The sequence below is a fragment of the Panthera onca genome, chromosome C2, assembly GCF_046562875.1.
Source record: "Panthera onca isolate mPanOnc1 chromosome C2, mPanOnc1 haplotype 2, whole genome shotgun sequence".
In the NCBI taxonomy this organism is placed as follows: domain Eukaryota; kingdom Metazoa; phylum Chordata; class Mammalia; order Carnivora; family Felidae; genus Panthera; species Panthera onca.
In genome coordinates this window covers 15,343,057-15,361,788 of record NC_138347.1, presented here as the reverse complement: position 1 = coordinate 15,361,788, position 18,732 = coordinate 15,343,057, and the positions used below count along the sequence as shown (strand labels likewise).

The 18,732-nt window shown below is 39.5% G+C and overlaps 1 protein-coding gene across 6 annotated transcripts in view; it reads right to left on the bottom strand.

Annotated features, from left to right (window-relative positions):
* GRIK1 (glutamate ionotropic receptor kainate type subunit 1) overlaps positions 1–18,732 on the bottom strand; it is a 368,154-nt gene that overhangs the window by 82,452 nt on the left and 266,970 nt on the right. For all 6 annotated transcript variants that reach the window (XM_060640365.3, XM_060640367.3, XM_060640366.3 and 3 more), the window contains exon 7: positions 13,963–14,106. In XM_060640365.3, coding sequence (XP_060496348.1) covers positions 13,963–14,106 — 144 coding nt within the window. The remainder of the gene's footprint in view (positions 1–13,962; positions 14,107–18,732) is intronic.

The window sequence follows — 18,732 nt, the reverse complement described above, 5'->3', positions numbered from 1 at the left end:
CACATCCACCCAATTCATTACCAGCATGTCTGCCTGTGTTCTCCTGCTAGTAGGATGAACTATCCGTGCTCATGCCCAATGGATGCCCCAGACTCTCTGATCTACACAAGGACGTTGCTTCTGTCATTTCCCTTTCTAATGTTATTGATTTGTCACTCTCTGATCATTCCAATCAGCATATGGATGTGCTACAAAATACCTCACTCTGGAAAATACTCTCTCCATCCCATGGCAGATATACTGGACATTTTCACAAATGCTATTTTTTTTTTCATTCTTCCTCTTGTGTGAATCAGGAACTATTAGCCTCATTTAATGACATGAGGGTGTGAGGTACACAGAGCTGGTAAGGAACAAGGCAAGAATTCCTATCCATATTTTCTGATTCTGAAGAAACACTTGGCACAGAAGAGGACCAACTGCCTACTCCTTAATCTCAGTTTTCCCAACTGAAATAGGAGGGAATTGGGAAATTTGCCATATTTGCATTAAATTTTAACATGCCTTCTACGATGCCATTTCAGGAGTAAAAAGTCATTCTGCCAGATAGGTGAAGCTGTTAAAGACTGAACTTCAGAAAAGTTATGTGTTACTATATTTACAATCTAGAAGTTTCAATTCTTTAGTATCTTGTCAGTGCAGATGAGAGGAATTGGAACTAGGGTGGACATAGACACATTTTACATCACTGGCCAAAGTAAGTCAGATGCAATAATAATCCTGATCACTTCATTTGTCAGGGCAGAGAGAACTCTGGGCCACTGGCATCTGTGATTTTCAGGTTGTCATGGGGTAGGAAGCAGAGCTATACAACAGAGGACTCTGAGGAATCTTGCTGAATGTTTTGAACTCCACGAAGTTATTAGATATATTTACTAAATAAAAGCATATACATAAAGAAGTATAGTCCAGTGTTTTGGGGCATGTGATACCACTAGGTAGAGATTAAAGCTTTATCTAGCCATCTTAAAATTCTGGAATCTTAGAGATGCAGTTGAGTACAGAGATAGAAACATTCAGCTTAGCAGTGCAAGAGTGTAGCTTGTGTTCTATCTCATAACCTTGGGCCGGTTATCCAACCTTGCGAAGCCTTGTTTTCTTATGTAAAATGGAGGTAAGACCCCGAGGGGTGTTGTGAAGGTCAAGTGGAAAAGTAGTTGATCAACCTTCCTTCCGCTTTTTAGAGCACTTTCTATAAGGACACAGACTCATGGAATTTTGAGGTCATCGAGACAGAGTTGATGTGACTTGCCCAGTCTCATAGCTCATAAGTAATAGGACCAAGATGACACTGGTCTTTTTCTTGAATTCAAGACTCAAGTGCAGATGGGTGTGTGTGCACACATACGTGTATTAAAAGCATATCACCTTAACACATTATGAGAAATAGTTAATGGAAAGTTGTTATATATATGTACTCATATGCAATATTATGCTTTCCTTCTTTATATGGATTGGTTTGCCCCCAAGTCATGGAAAGTAATTTACTTGCTGAGCCAAACACACAAATCTAACAAAGGAAAATAGTACTCCTGACTTTTGGTTATCTGTGTTAAAAAAAAAATCTGAATTTATATTTTATTGGCAGAACCTTCTAGCTTTAAACTATGGTTGCGTTAGACTGATTGCTGAGTAATAGGTGTCAATACTCAGCAGGCCTGAACACAACTGGAAATTGTCACCTCTCCTTTTATTTGTATCTCAAATAGAATTATTAGTAGGGCAATGTTTGGCAATTCTTTCTGTAGTTTTGTTAATTGATTCATACACTCTGGTCATAATTTTATTGATTGATATCAGTATTTAGCACCATCAATTTTTTTATGCATTGATAAGCACACTCTTTCTAGTCTGGTAATCCTGAAGAATAATCAGATATGCTAAATGAATCACCAAGCACATTTCCAATATGAACCTTTGGCAAAGAGTCTCCCTTTTTGCCCTGAGCACCCAAAGATTGGGTTCCATTAGCAATGTAGTATGTAAAAAATAAATGCCATATATTGAAATGGCTATTGAGTCACATTACAGAAGTTTTACAACTAGAAGAGGGGTTGTTCCAAAACTTACTGCTCAAATTGAAAGGGGGAAAAATGAGAGTGATGGGAGGCAAATATTTTAAGAGGGAAAGACATGCTCTGTGTTCTTATAGGGGGATCCTTGTTAACTCTCTGGAATACCTCCTTATCAGGTCTTGTGTTATGGTAACAATGTTAACTATTATCTTAACTATTTATATTATATCAACTATGTATTTATTATGCATTTATACATAGTAATTGTATATTGTATTAATTATGTTAGCTACCTTCTTCAATCGATTGTTAATTCCTTGATGGCAGGAAACGTTTTACTTCTCTTTGAATTTACCACTTGTATTTGATAGGCATCCAAAATATTTGTGATTGAACGGTTGATGTAAGGATCAATTCCAAAAGTTGCACACTTTTAAGTATTGGGGGAAAGGTAGAGGGGAAGTGGCAAGACCTGGGAATTAGGATCTTCTTCCTACTGGCCATGATAGCTAGGAAAGTCTGTAGGATTTTAATGAGGAGAAACGAATATCTGTGCCCCACCCCATCCTCCTGTCCCCTTCCCTCTTCTCCTCAGAAGATGTGGATAGACATACTGCACAAAGTGCCTATCAAAGAAGTGACATTTGACCTCCTTAAGGCTAGGGTACCTATGGTGATTGGATTGCAAGGCAGACAGATTTAGTTTATTTACACCCCCCAAATCAGAGCTTGCACCTCAATCCAGTCTAAGAGATTTTTCTTCGAATTTTGAAGGCTTTTCAGATTTAGAAGTTCCTTATTGGCCTGTGAATGTGTAGGAAAGGAATTATTCCTTTAAGTATTTGATTCCTTAATTACGGTCGTTCATTCATTTAGCAAACTTTCATTTTGCTAACGTTTTCTCGTGGAATTACTAACAGTAAGATCAAGAGAAAAAGGTAAGTTGGTGGGAGGGGCATGGATAGTATTGAGACAAGAGAACAGAGAAAGCATTGTGTGGATTTCAAAAATTCATCTACATGTCTCCTGAATAGAAGAGTTAATGAGGACAATTCATTGCGGTGTTATTTCACTTGTTTTTAATTAAAGGAGGCTTACTCTGTATTTATTGTATAAAGGCAGCCCCGATGGGCTAACTATACAATTACTATCTTACTCAGGTCCCCAGAATACGATACAATGACAAACTTCTGAAATTCATCTCCCATTTAAGCAATGTGAGCTTCACCTAGTCACCCACAATTGTAAGCCAGTTCTCAGAAAAGCTATTTAAAAACAAATCTGAAGTATACATAATGATGGTGAAGAAAATAAACATTAAGCAAAAGAAGAAATGATAAACATAACCTTTAGACCACATAACTTCCTTGGATGTCAGCTATTTCAGGAACTGAAATGATGCATTTATCATATTCTTATCTGTTCAATATATAATTATTTTAACTATTATGTGTGTTGTTTATAACCCATTATCTTGCAATAACAGCTTGCATGGATCACTGCATAATTTAAAAATATAATGGCTTTTCTTGCCAATATTTGATTTCCAACTCTAAATCTGCTGACTTTAACTATATCTGTTCCATGCACTTTGGGGAAACGAGTTTTTATTTCCTAAAGATTTATCTTAGAATATGCACCTGGAGTTTCTTTTTTCATAAACTGCTTTCCTTTGGCACTGGTTCATGTGGTGGCTCATTTTCTGACATAGAATAAATTGGCTCTGTACTCGCAAATCAACTAAACGGGCAGGAACACAAATCTGAGACCCAGTGGCTGTAAAGTGGGTGGGAATAGGGCACTTGTTTAACTGTCTAGATAATGTGATCAAGAAAACCTGGAAATCAAGTCATTTGGTCTTGATTTACTCAAATTACCCTGGTCACATGAATTTTATCATTGTCTTTGTTGGGTAGATACTTATTATTATAGTTAACCAATATGTTCTGTGACTATCAAGATAAAAACATGGATCCCACATACGTTGATTTCATATTGTTCCCTAGTTAACCTGGTTGGGTGCGATACTAAGGAAACATTATATATATATATATATATATATATATATATATATAGTCACCAAGATTTATTGAGCACTTGAAATGTGGGTAGCCCAAACTGAGTGCTGTAAGTTTAAAATAGAGACTGGATTTAAAAGACTTAATAGTAATAATAATATAAATTAATAATTTTATATTGAGTACATGTTGAAGTGATAATATTTTGGATATACCACATTAAATTAAATACCTTATTAAAGCTAATTTCAGCTGTTTGCTTTTAATTTTTTAATTAGGGGCGCCTGGGTGGCTCAGTCGGTTAAGCATCCAACTTCAGCTCAGGTCATGATCTCACGGTCTGTGAGTCCGTGAGTTCAAGCCCCGCGTCGGGCTCTGGGCTGATGGCTCAGAGCCTGGAGCCTGCTTCCGATTCTGTGTCTCCCTCTCTCTCTGCCCCTCCCCCGTTCATGCTCTGTCTCTCTCTGTCTCAAAAATAAATAAACGTTAAAAAAAAATAAAAAAAAAAAAGAATACTAAGTAGCTCAATCTGGCTGGTTGATATGGTGGCAATAGAAGATGAGGCTAGAAAGAGAGTCTGGGCTCAGGTTGATGAGTATATACTTAACGAGCAATGGGGAGCCATTGAATGCTGTTGAGCAGGGGAGTTTCTATGTGACTCACATTATATTTCTACTGGACAGTGCTGCTTTAGAGCAAATTGTGCATTTGTTCATAAAAGACTATTAGGTGTTCATCATAGCATTGTTTCTATATGCCAAGAATAAAAGAAAAGAGAGGTATTCAAAATATCCATTCATAAAGGAATGGATAAGTGCCCTAAAGTACAGGTGACCCTTGAACAATGCATCTAACTTTTGACTCCCCCAAAACTTAACTATTAATAGCCTAGTGTTGACCTGAAGCCTTACCAGTAACATAAACAGAGTAACACAGATTTTGTATGTTATATGTTTATGTAGTATATTCTTATATAAAGGAAGCAAAAGAAGGGAAATGTTTTTAAGAAAATCATAAGGAGGAGAAAATATATTCACAGTACTGTATTCATATTTTAAAAAATCCATATATAAATGGACCCTCACAGATCAAATCCATGCTGTTCAAAAGTCAACTGTACATTCAGTAAATGATCTGTTCCTCTACTTGGATTCTTTAGTCTCTTAATATTTTCACGTCGTATTACCTCTTTTCTTTCAAGGCTTTATTCAAGTTTCACATGAACTCTGAGATGCTTTCTAACTACCCTAAATGATCTGTTCCTCTACTTGGATTCTTTAGTCTCTTAATATTTTCACGTCGTATTACCTCTTTTCTTTCAAGGCTTTATTCAAGTTTCACATGAACTCTGAGATGCTTTCTAACTACCCTATGTAATATAGCAATACCCATTTTTTTTCCTTCAAAGACCCCTGCACACTGTACCCACTACTGAATCTCGCTTTTCTGATACTCCTTGTCATTTTAAGTACTATATTTCCTTTTATATATGTCTGATTTCCCCACTATTGCATTCTTGGTGCTAGAATAATGTCTGCCACATGCTAGGTATTCAGTAGATATTTGTTGAATGAATGAATGATAGAATAGTAGATTTCAATGAAAAGGAATAAACTGGAAAAGTAATAAATATGAATCAAATTAGATATATTTCAACACAACATTGATTAGAAAAGGAAATTGCTGAATGAGATATATAGACACACACCCACGAAACACATACACACACACACACCACCACCACACATATGACATTCCCTTAAGTAAGTTAAACACATCCATATGCATGTGAGCACATACACATGTACACATACATACAAACTGTGGTATAGAAAGCAAATTCTTCAGTCCCTGTGATGCAGAACGAGGACATCAGAGGCCGAATGGGAGAAGCCAGGTAATTAACATGAGTCTCTGAAAGCTATCTTACAAATACCAATGTTATTTAGAATCACATAAACTAAGGAGAATTTGGCAAAACCTTCCATTCTATTCGAACACCCCTTTCTTCATTTCCAACAGGTGATTATTCATCTGGACACTGCCAATTTCAAAGATAGGTATCTTAGCACCTTAGTTCTATATAAGTATATATAATTGATAAAAACTGTAAACTATGAACATCTGGGAACTGATCTCATTTCTCTGTCTAGAGTTGTACAGGGATTGAGGGACAGACCTGAAAAATCCACTCTTTCTTTATCTCTAAATGTCTTCAATGTGAAGGGGTATTGGGGTAAATGGTTTTTATTTACACAGTGCGAAACTAGGTGGTGGTGCTGAAGAATAGGTTGGATTGCAGGAGCTTTTCAATAGGTGTAGAATGACAACTATATATGCAACCTTTTCCAAAGTCTAGAGATTTGAGTGAGTTGACTGCCAGATCCGATGTCATCTAATTAATCCAAGGGACAGCTTTTCCTGGCAATCAAAGTCAAATGGCATGCAATATTGGGGAGTGTTACTCAGTGGAAACACAGCAGGATTAAACATGTCAGAGCTTTGCTTCTCGAGGGGCTTTGATTTTTTTTTAATTCTGTAATTTTTCACCTGGATCCCATGTAAAAAAACAAACAATACTGACCTATTAAGTAGAAGTCTGAATAAATATCAAGACAAATATAGGTGACTCAGTGGAGAATTTTATCTTCTACTGTTGGATTTTTAAGAGCTTAAATTTAATTATCTCATTTATATATTTAAATTAATAATCTTCATTTAGTCAAAATAGAACAAATAAATTACAACTTCATAGCAAAACAGGGGCAGAAAGCTGCCCATATTTTCAGTGATAGCCCATTTAGGTTGGCATTTGGAAATAATTTTCACTCCTGTATAGTAAATTTATTTTGGACCAGATCAATGGGGGACTATTTATATAGTTTAAAATTAAGTATTAGCTCAGCAAAATTTATTAAGAGTTTGGTGGATTTTAACTTCCTGAGTTCAATTCAATAAGCATCTTTTAAATGCCTGCCATGTGCAGGCACAGTGCTCTGAGGACACAAAGATAAATTGACTTTGCCCTCGTCCAAGGGAAAGATCTTACAGTGTCTGAATGAAGCACGTTAAGCGCTCACGTAGAGATGTAAAGCAGCTATGGAGTCGAGTTGAGGACCATCCCTAAATAGAGGTTCGGGAGAGGCTCACTGGAGAAAATGGGTTCTCAATAAGAGTTAGTCCAAATAAACAATGGGAGGCAGTGCTTTCTAGGCTGAAAGGCATATGACAAAAGGGGTGTTATAAGGCAGGTTTTGGTCAGGAAAAGAGAGGTTCATCTGTCTCACCGTGTGAGAAAAGCATGGTAAATGCAGGAAACTAGAATCAAGTTTATGTTTGTAGAGGGTAGAATACCTACTACACATTATGTCACTCTATACATGACAACACTTATAAAAGCGTTGAGTATCAAGAAATGAGGCTCAGTGAGAGGTCATTTTAATAAACCAGGTGAAAAATGATGAGGGCAGAGGGCAAGGAATGTTGCTAAACATTTAGGATAGAAAGTTAACAGGACTTAATTAGATAAGTGTGCTGAGGTGGATGGAGAAGTTTAGACAACCTGCAGAATTCTGGTTTGAGTGACAAGCTCTATTTTACTATAATGTTTCAGCCCAGTTACCAATGTGATAGCTATCAGGATGCCAGAGTGCGTAGATAAGCACTACCAAGTTCCCTATGCATATGTACAAAGGAAGTGTCCCTCAGAGATTGTCTTAGAAGTTTTGGACCTGACCATGAGGTCAAGGATTTATAAAAGGGGTCACATGCATGAAAGAGGCAGTTGCTGGAGAGATTTATCCAGAAAGAGCTGCTGTTTCTCTGTGAGTTGTGCTCTTCTGCCTTCAGGATGCCATTTTTGGATCCTGGTAAGTAGGATTTCAAGGGGCCATTCAGGGAAATCTGAAACAAGTTGGCTGCAATTGGAAAAGCAGAAGACCAATGGCTGACTCAAACATGAGGAAGTCAAGGTAGAGTATGGGCAGTGGTGTGGCTCCTAGGTGACAAAAGAGGACTACAGAATATCTGACGAATTGAGGTGGTCAGGAAATACTGCATCATGATCAGGGGTACTCCCAGGATACCCAAGGAAGGGTGATTGGGTGTTTCCTGGGTGCTAGACTTGAATCTAGAGTGCCTTGGTGGGAGTATAGTCAATAAGACTGTTGAGAAGGGTGAAGAGGTTTCAACAGAAAAAAGCAAGAGGTGTACCACTGTGTATTACAGGGCTGAAGAAGCATGATATGCTTCCATCTGAAAAAGACCCATTATTTGGGTCAAAGAAACATCAGGAGAGACTGCCCACCTGGAAATCATAAACAGTCGAAGAAAATTCTTCAAGGAAAAGAGTTAGGCTTAAAAATTCCCCAGGCGCACCTGGGGACATGAGCTTAGACTATTGGCTGGATCCAGAGAGTACAGAACAGTCCTGTCAAGCAAAAGTGTTCTCACTCTTTTTGAGCCTGGTAGGACGTGCAACAGCTAAGGGTATGGCAAGGAAGTAAGTGAGGAAAGGAGAAAGAGGAGAAACCAACCACACGTCTCCTCTCCCCTAGTCTCCCAGAAGACTTGAGCTCAAAGGGAGGAGAAATTTGATGTTAAATCACATTGGACTTCTGAGTAATATTAGAATAGAAATTCGAATTCGAGTTCCGAAGTTGAAGATCGACTTAAAGGGACCCTCGGACTGTCACTGCCTTAAGTAAACACAAAAATCACGGAACATCCTATTTTCACTGAATAATTTTAAGTGGATGATAGGAGCAACACTAAATTGGTTTTGCTGTCCCACTAGTTGTGTTTGTTTGACATCCCAGTTAACATTGTCATTTATTGACATTGGGCTTTTGTAGCAATAATAGCTTTAATAGATAACATGACAGATTCTATTTGGGAATTTGTTGATGTGGGGGTGTCAGTAGGATATGCAGATGGATGTTTTCCAATAGAGAAGTAGCTACATGAATTTAGACCGAAGGGAGAAGTCAGGGTTGTACTCAAGAAATACTTAGATATCTCCCTTGTGCATTTTTTTCCCCCTTTTAGCTCTCTATGAGTGTGGACCACTTCCAAACCAAGATATCTGTAATTCTTCAATAATCTTTGTGGGTTTATCTGCTTTAATCAAACTTACACAAGGCTACCGAGATAAACTGTTTGAAATATCACATTTTTGTGCCTCAAGAACAGTGACTTCTCATCAATTATCAATCAGATTGGGTTTTCTTAGCTCAGCAGGCAATTTTAATCGATCGTCTTTCCATATTTACTTAACCTCATTTCTCACCACTTTTACATGGGACCGCTCCTTCTGACCCCAACAGAAGGTCAACTCTTTATGCTTCATTTATACTTTTGCTGTTCACCATGTTGGAACCCACTTTCAACCAAATTCTATTTTCAGTTCCCAATTCAGGTACTCTTAACGTGGGTTTCAGGCCAACTAGGGTAGTTGTAAGGCCTCTGAGACTGCAGATGAATATTTATGCCTTTTGTGGGAACAATGCAGCCATGGTTTAAGTCAGTTTTCATATAGGGTCTGTAACCCAGAAAATAGTTAAGTACCACTGACATAACCTAAAATATATAATTCACTTCACTGTGCCCGTATTTCAATGCCCCTCCCAGCACCTGCAATTACAGACCCTCTTCTTCCAAGATGCCTCAGTGTGCTTGCTTCTGCTGCACCTGCTCCCACTGATTGCCCCACGGCCAGCTGGAACTTACTCTGGGTCCAGAGTAACTCCTGACCACAGACAGGAAGTCCTTTGGCTTCCTCAGCCCCCACATTCAGCTACCATTTCAATGACTGACCTGAGATGTGGTTTGCTAGGGTTTTTTGGTAGCTCAACCTGGGTGATGATTACCTAATGTTTTGGGTCCCTCTTGAACAATCATATACATGCTCTATCATCGAAAGTTTCCCTCATTCCCTGGCATCATTGCAGTTGGCTCCCTGTGCCATGTCTCTTTCCATGGGACTCCTGATTTTCCACTGCTAGGTCCTGTCCTCCGTTTTGCAAATGCTGCTACTTCATCTTGGACTCCAACAATAATAATGTTGACACCAATAAGAACAATACTGATTACATGTAAGCATGTTACATTACATGTAAGCATTACAACGTGTAAGCATTCAGTACTTACATAAGCCAGGCAAAATATTTAATGTTTTATGTGCAATGCCTCATTTCTTCCTGACAACTGCTTTACCTGATAGACATTTTTAAGGGAACCTTCCATTTATGGCAGCTACCCTTTATTGAGCAACCATTACATGCCACACATTTTGCTAGGCTGTACATATATGTAATCCCCACAAACACATAGAATTTTTATCTGCATTTTATAGAAGAGGAACCTAGAATAAAGAGTCTCAATGACTAAGTTCACATAGACAGCAAATTGCAATTAAATCTCAAGGTCTGTGTCCCCAGTGCCAGAGTTAAATAGGCTGGCCTATTCCTCAGACCCCTGCCTCCACTTCTTCACCAGAACCTATGGGCCTGGTAGACAAGTCTAGATGACCCTGTTTTTTGCCTCAATGAATTGTTTCTGGATATGATATTCATATCCCGTGTCTGTCCTACAGTACCTGCTTATAGGTCTTGTGCATTCAGTTCCTTTGCCTGTTCATTCATTCATTTATTAGCTCACTCACTTGTCTGGCATCTACTTATTGGGTGTTCATTCTATGCCCCGTCTTATGCAAGAACTAGGGAAACAAGACTGGAAAAGCACAGCTTGGAGATAGACATGTAAATAAATGTGACGATCTAATGACTGTGATGGAGCCAAAGAGCCAAAATTTATGAGTCAAGGTCAGCATAGAGAAGCTAGTGCTTGAGTTGAGACATAAAGGGTGGCCCAGAGGAGACCTTTCAATCAGAGGCAAGAGAATTTGGTGGGAGCATATTGCCAAGTTCAGGGAGCCCCAGTAGGTTCAGCAGGTGCTGGGATTGGGGCAGGAGATGAGAGGGATGGCATAGGAGGTCAGCGACCAGAGCACTGGAGACCCTGAAGATTCTGCCGATGAGTGTAGGTTTTATGCCAGACACGTGAAAGCTTCAAAGGAAGTCTGTCGTTTCTCCACTGTGTCGAATTTGTATAGTAAATAGTAAAATCCATATCTTCCAGTTTGGGGGGAGACAGTTCCCTGTAGTGCCCAGTTAATTTTACTTGTATGATGGAGTCTCAGTACCTCTTGCTGGGTGGGGATTTGTAATCTCCTAATATATTTGCTTAGCAAATGCCTCGAGAGGTGACACTGTGACACACTCTCCCAGGTTTAAAATGCCCTTTAATTCTTCCTCTCTCCAGTCGGCCTGAAACACCGAAGGGTGGTTAGCCTGAATAACTTGTCTGCAAGGCTTACTGATTCTAAATGATGTGTGAAGTTATCAGGGATTAGTGCACACACAACCACCCCTCTGCTTGGAAAGTTTACCTCCTGTGACAAATTTCATCTTCACCCCATAAATTCAACCTGCTGACTTGCTCCTTTACATGGTTTCTGATTATAGTTTGGAAATCCTTTAAAAAGTGATAGTTACTAAACGAAAGGACCCAGGGAAGTTTTAGGACCACGTGCTTTACTAAAAACCGATGCCTGCAAAATTTCGTTGAGTTAGGCACTCTTTGAAAGAAACACCTGCGTTCTATCATGTTTGCATGTTTTGGGCTGTCTCAGAATTCCTTCCATGCAATCTTTCAACAGGCTGGGACATGGCTCCAGGTCGCTCCCTATCCCATCTCTGCAGGTACCTGTGTTCTGGCAAGGGCGGCATATGGCGTTGTGACTCAGGAGACAAAAAAGATGAGCACAATGGTGACAAAAGTTTTCAACCCATGATGCACCTCTCCCTTCAACCCCCAACTGTGTAGCCTGAGAATGGGGAATTTGCTCTTTGGAGTAAATGATCATAAAATGCTTTCTTGCTTTCATTGTGGTCCCTCATCTTGGAGTTCATTATTTCTTTAAACATGCCTAACTGTAGCTTGGAAATTTTACTTTCTTATACAAGCAAAAAGATGCTTGGGGTGCTCTGAGTGTTTGATCCTGAGCTTTCATGAGGCCTCATGCCTTTCCTTGCACTGGTACGAGATGAAAGGAAACCAGCTGTTTTCTTGTTAAAGATCAAGGTGATCAGGATAGTGATTCAAGACCTAGCGATGATTGCTGCAGGGAGAGCAGAGGCTGGGTGATGTTATTCCTTTAGGCACAGTATGTCAGATTTCTGTGGCTGTCAGAAAGAGTATTTCATTTCATGCCTATTTGTGATTTCTTTGTTGTTGTTGTTGTTGTTGCTGGGTTTCAATTCCTGGCATCATACTCAGTAAACTGAATGAGGCTATTATTAGTAGTCTATCCGAATGGTAAGAGAAGAGCTAATATCTCAGATTCTTACTATGTTTCTGTGCTGTTCTTAACAACCTCACTTTTTATCCTCACAATAATGCTATGAGATAGAAGGTGTCATTCCCATTTTACAGAAGAGAATATTGAGACACAAGAGTTTAAGTAACTCTTAACTTCAGGTAGTTAATGAAGTTAAGTAACTCAACTTCATTGTGTGGGTTATACTGCTCACAAATGTTAGTAGAGCTGGGATTTAAACCCAAGCAACCACACCAGGATTAGGGTGAAGTAAGAGAGTTTCCCTAGGGCACAAAATTTAAGGCAGCACTCCCTTGAAGTCTCGTGTAAGTGCGGGGCTCAAACCTGAGAGTGAGTGCCTCCTTGAATCACATTCCCAGGGAACTTCTTTGCTGCTTGCCATACCCTAGACTCAGCCTTGCTTTGGAGGCTGAGTAGTGTTAAACCTCATGGCATACTGCCTCTCTGGTTCTCATCCTTCTGGATCAGAGTCATCTGTTAACAGGGAAGTAGATTGAACAGCCCAGGAGAGGGTTTGTAGAGACAAGCAGGGATGGAGCCCAAAGTAGGATTTCTCCCTTGCTCTTGGCTGGGCATTCTTCTCTTGTACTATGTGCCCTCCCATTCTTTTCTTTTCTGACTTTGTCTCACCTCAACCATCTCCAATACAGAGGGCAATAAAGATGCTCTTCACTTGAGAGGTAAATTTCTGCATCCCATAGAGAAAACATTAGAGCAGCATCACAGAGGAGGGTGTGTACTCAGACCTTATTTCATCTTGTCAAGTCCAGACACACCCTGAGGTATATGTTGATGTCAAAGCTAATCCAAGGACACATATCTATGAGAGAAATCTCAGAATCTTAGAACGGGGTCTGCTGAGGAGAAGTCAAATTGCACCGGGAGAAAAGGAAAGTGTAGGGGGGTTAGTCCAGGATCTCAGGGCAATCATGAAGAACTCAGAGAAGTCCTTGAAAATCTTTTAGTGCACTTGGTCAGTTTTGAATAGGACTGGACTTTTCTGGTGTGCTGACAAATGGCAAAATAATTGCTATTTCATTAGGACAAACATCCCTCTGTTCAGTCATGCACAACTTGATATTTAGGAAACCACTGGAATTATGGGATGAATTATGAATTTAGGAAACCACTGGAATTATGGGATACCAGGTGGGAACTATCCCTGGTATCTCTCAGTGATGGGCAAACCCATTCTTTGACTCAATGCGGCCTGGAATAAGCACCTATGAGCTCCTAATCACATATGTGGAGGAGAGCCAGCAGCAAATGAGATGAGCATAGTGGAGATGAAGGAGAGTGAGTATTATGATCTGGTAGCTTCTTTGAACTTCTCAACATCATGCTAGAAAAGTTCTGGTAGTCCTTCTAGATAAACATTTACCAGTGAAATCCCAGCAGATTGGATGATGATGGTTTCTCCTCCTTTATAGATATCATACCACCAAAGCCATGTGGGAAGACCACCCTAAATCAACAAGTCAAACAGCACTCTGCGTAGGGAAGAACTGGGCTGTGAGCGAGTAGCACTTGCCTCTTTAATTAGGTTCATAAATCTGGGTCCAAGGCGCCATGGCTTGTGTCGATGACACTGTAAGGAGCTGACGGTCAGCTGGGAAGCCCGGTGGGAGGCAATGGCCACCATGTACACGGCATCATACATCAGAGCCGCTTCAGTCTGTGAAGGAAAACACGCATCACATCTTCAGTTCCACCTTTGTTTACCTTCCTTTACCTGCAAAATCATTCTGCCTGCTTCCTTTATCTCCTATTTGTCTGATCTCAACAACCATTCATTCTCCAGCTGAATAGTCTTCACTCTCCAGTAGCTATTTTTCTCTAACATAATACCTCCTACTCCACAGTAAACTGGAGTCATAGCTCTGCTTTGTTTTGAGTTCTTAAAAAAATTTAAAAAAAATTCAAAAAATAAAAAGCCCACCTCACTGATGTCAGCCACATAAGTCTTGATTCGGGGAACAAATATTTGGAGCATCTTCCGTGTTAAGCATGGTGTTAAGATCAACTACATTGAGTTAGAAGTTACTAAGCCTCAACATTTTAATATGAGATTTTGTTTTTTAGGACTTATACCCATTTATATGTTTATTTGCTTGTTTCTATTGGTAGAAAGAAACAGATTCAAGCAAAACTAATAGGTAATTTCCAAATAGAGATACTTGTGTTCTTTGCTTCTATTTACTAGAGCCAAGAAGGTCTGAGATATGGAATCAAATCAAACAGCAGGTTGTAAGAGACCTTCTGAAAAACAGACCTGTGTAACTAGCTCAGAATACACCTTCTTTTATCAGCATTTGCTTTTTTTGATAGAAAGTGTCAGTGGTTATTGCTTTTGGGGGTTGGGCATCTCATTCTTCCCTTCCTCATGATATTTCTCTCACTTGCAAAATTTCACACAAAACTGGTAGAATTTTTATAAAAATATTGTCATGTTTTCTTAAGGATAAAATCATATAATACCTTCACATTTTAGTTGAGGGTTTTCATCACAAATTTATTTGAAATTCTCAACAAGCTCCCCAAATCAACAGAACAGATAGATGAAACTACTGATGTAGGAAAACTGACCTTTAGACAGGATATTGGCTTGTGTAGAAACATACATATAGCCAACAATTGGTAGAGTTAAACCTAGAATTCAGGTCATAGATCAAAGATTATCATGTATTTTTTTTTTTCAGAAATCTGTTGATTCAACATTTATTATGCACTTACTGAGCATGTCTTAATGGAGGTGGAAAGAGAGGGTAAGGGTTACTAACATCTTGCACTTTATCCATCTATGAGGCCAGAGAGTATCCCCACTTTAAATCTGTTTCCTGTGCAATCGCTATCATGGCATTTTCCATACGTATTTATAGTGACATCTGTTTCTCAATAAGAATGTGGGTTTTGCGAATGCAGAAATGGTTCAACTTCATTCTCTCTCTCTCTCTCTCACCTCCCTATATATACATATATAAATTTAATTTAATATTTATATATAATATATATTTAATGCTTATTTATGTTGAGAGAGAGTGTGTGTGCACGTGTGCACACAGGTGGGGGGGGCAGAGAGAGAGAGAGAGTCCCAAGCAGGCTCCTCACTGTTATCACAGAGCCCAATGTCAGGCTTCATCTCACGAACTGTTAGATCACGACCTGAGCCAAAATCATGAGTCTGATGCTTAACCTACTGCGCCACCCAGCACTCCTCGACTTTATTCTGTAGTGGCTAGCAGAGTTCCTGGCATATAAAAGATCCTTAATAAATGTTTGCGGAAGGAAGTCATGGTATCTCTTGCCTTAAAACGGGCTACATTTTTGTGAGACCTGTATAACGCCAAGGTTTTAAGACGTCCTTCTAAGATAAATTGTTTCATCAAGCATCCATGTTCTTCACCATTCTCCTTTATCAATTTGGTGGAATTGAAGGAGAGTAATCTATTTGTAGAATGAGACCTTTTGAAACTCAGTAACAATAGCTGCCTTTTGTCAAGTTCTTATTATAAGTCAGGTGCTACCCTGACATGAAATCCTCACCATAACTGTTATTCTTTTGTGGTTAAAGAAGTGACCAGGTTAAATAGCATCCCCAACCTAGTGGAGGGAAAACCAAGATTCAGAACAAGGAGGTTGGTGCTCGGGTTTGTCTTCACAACCACGAAACCGAACTAACTGCTTCTAAAGCAAGTTTTTGTCTGATGATTTAATAAGTACAATAATAGCTCAATTATGGTGAATATTCACTGACAACTTACTACACACCAGGCACTATAAGCATTTTCCACATGCCGTGTCCTTAAATTGTTGAAATGATACCTTTGAAATAGGCAAAGTCCCCATTATACAGACAGGGAAATGGAAACTTGGAGAAGTAACTTTAGGAAATAACTTTGATAACTCCCTAACTTATTAGGCAAGCGAGAATTTCAACTCAAGATGTAAACTTAGATTTCAGAGCTCATGCTCTGAAAAACCGCTTAACTGCTATGCTATGAGGTCCTGGACCTTTTTAGCAGTGGGATATGCTTTTCATAAATTTGTATGTGTAATCACTAGTTGACAAATGGAATGATTTGGTACAGAAGTGTGAGGAGTAACGTTCCAATGATCTAATGTTTTCATAAGCTGGGCTTAGAAAGGATTCTGACTTTCTTTGTCAAGGCTGCCTCTGCACTTGGCTGGGAAATAACATGGTTCACAACCATGGGCCTGATCTGTGCTTTTCAAATTCGAAGAAGAAAACCATTTATTCTAAAACCATGCTTCCTCTTGAAGTGCAGTGTTTTCTCAGATGGAAGAGACATGTCCTCTACCTATTTTATAGCACTAATAAACTATCCCTGAATTCCCTTTCCTCTTTAGTTCTGTGCTGGAGGCCAGTGACAGAGCAGCAACCCTCAAGTCATTTTAAGTAAATTTAAAAAAAAAAATTGGCCCGTGTTTCAGAGTTTGTTTTTCCAAATGCGTTTCTGTGCACATTTTATTCATATCGGAAGCCTGAACGAAACCCCATTACTCAGTGCCCCTAAGAAAATCTTTTAACCGCAACATGGATCACGAAACAAGCATATGAAAAGCAGTCTCACACAATGTTTTAGTTATCACAACAGCATGCAATGGGTTAACTTAACAGCATGGGTTAACTCAGCAGGTCTGGGGTGCTCACACTCTACGTATTCAAAGAAAAGACTGACCTTTGGTTACTGGGAAAAAACACCCCAAACCTTGGCTGATCATAGTGATTCTGTATCTTTGGGGTCTTGGGCATTGGCTAAACAGTGTCAGCCAACAGTGTGATTTATGACGAATGCCTATATTTGTTCATCTGGGGCCCCGGGCCGTGCTATTTCTGAGCTGAGTAACTAAGTACTCAGTAACTGAGTAACTGAGCTGAGTAACTAACTGCTGAGTAACTAAGACTAAGACTAAGTAACTAAGGTCAGATATGGGGCTGCTCTGTGCCTACGTGACTGACTCCCGATAAAAAACCCTCACACCGAGGCTTGGGTGAGCTTCCCAGCTTAGTAACACTTCACACATGTCCCACATCATTGCTGTAGAGAATGAAATACTGTCAACACAACTTTTCTGGGAGGGGAACACTAGTAGTTTCTGCATAGTTTCTCCTGGACTGTGTGCCCTTTGTAACTTTTTCCTCTGATGGTTTTAATCTATATCCTTTTGCTGCAATAAACTGAAACTATGGGTCTAACAGGTCTGCTGATTTCTGTGAGTCCTTCTACCAAATCGTCAAACCTGAACATGGTCCTGGGGACCCCAACACAATCCAGTGAGATGCTACACCTTAGGAATGAGGATTAGTGACAGGATGTGGCTTTACAGAGTCCTTGCATTTTGCTCTCTTCCTGGTATATAACACTGTTGGGAAAAGCTGGACAAGATCGGGGTGCTGAAGGAAGACTTAGTCCTTGTGGAGCGAATGGGCAAAAAGTATGGATTTCCCATCTTCTCTGCAAATTTAGAAATATTCACTAACCTGGTATGGTTAATGAATATCAAATATCTTCTCTTCTAAAAGAGAAGTTCTCCCAAATAACACCCTTTCCCTTCATTTCCTGAATTTACTCTCTTACTTGGGTCCTCTATTAAAATATCTCACCCACAGCATACAGCTAGCAGAATTTGTCTCTTAGTATGAATTAGCTAGTTTCCCTTGTGGGGGTGGATGCTGTTGAGGAGCCAAAGTAGCGGGAGAGGCAGTGAACATCCCGAGTTGGGAATGATGCTGCAAAGAGCGAGCCACAAGCAAACCAGGGTTTGGAAATGGGCTGTAGAGGTAGTAAAGATATAATCACGTACTCACAATCTAGAAATTTGGTAATTAAGGCAGCAACTCCAGCAGGTCCAGTGAGACCCGGCACAGAGGTTGACATATTGTAATGTGAAGAAGCATTTTTAGCTTTTGAGAGAGACAGGGAGGAGTTGGAAAAAGAGGACCTTATGTGGAGTTGGAAAACATACCCAGGTGATTCCACTGATTGCAGAAGTTCACACAGGTACCAGGGAAGGAGCCATCCTGGGCTCCATGGGCAAGCCAAGAAATTTGTCTCTTGTAAACAAAAAGGATTCTGCCTCTGCATTTCAGAATGCCTTTTGTTCTTTGATTGAGTACACACTGGCTTCACAGCAGGTACCATCAAGTAAATTCAATTCTATGTCCTGGAGGCTTTGTAGACATTATCTAATTTAATCTATAGAGCACTGCACAGTATTATTTTACAGATTTACAGATGAGCTAGCAGGCTCCTAGAGGCTAAATAACCTAGTCAGGTCG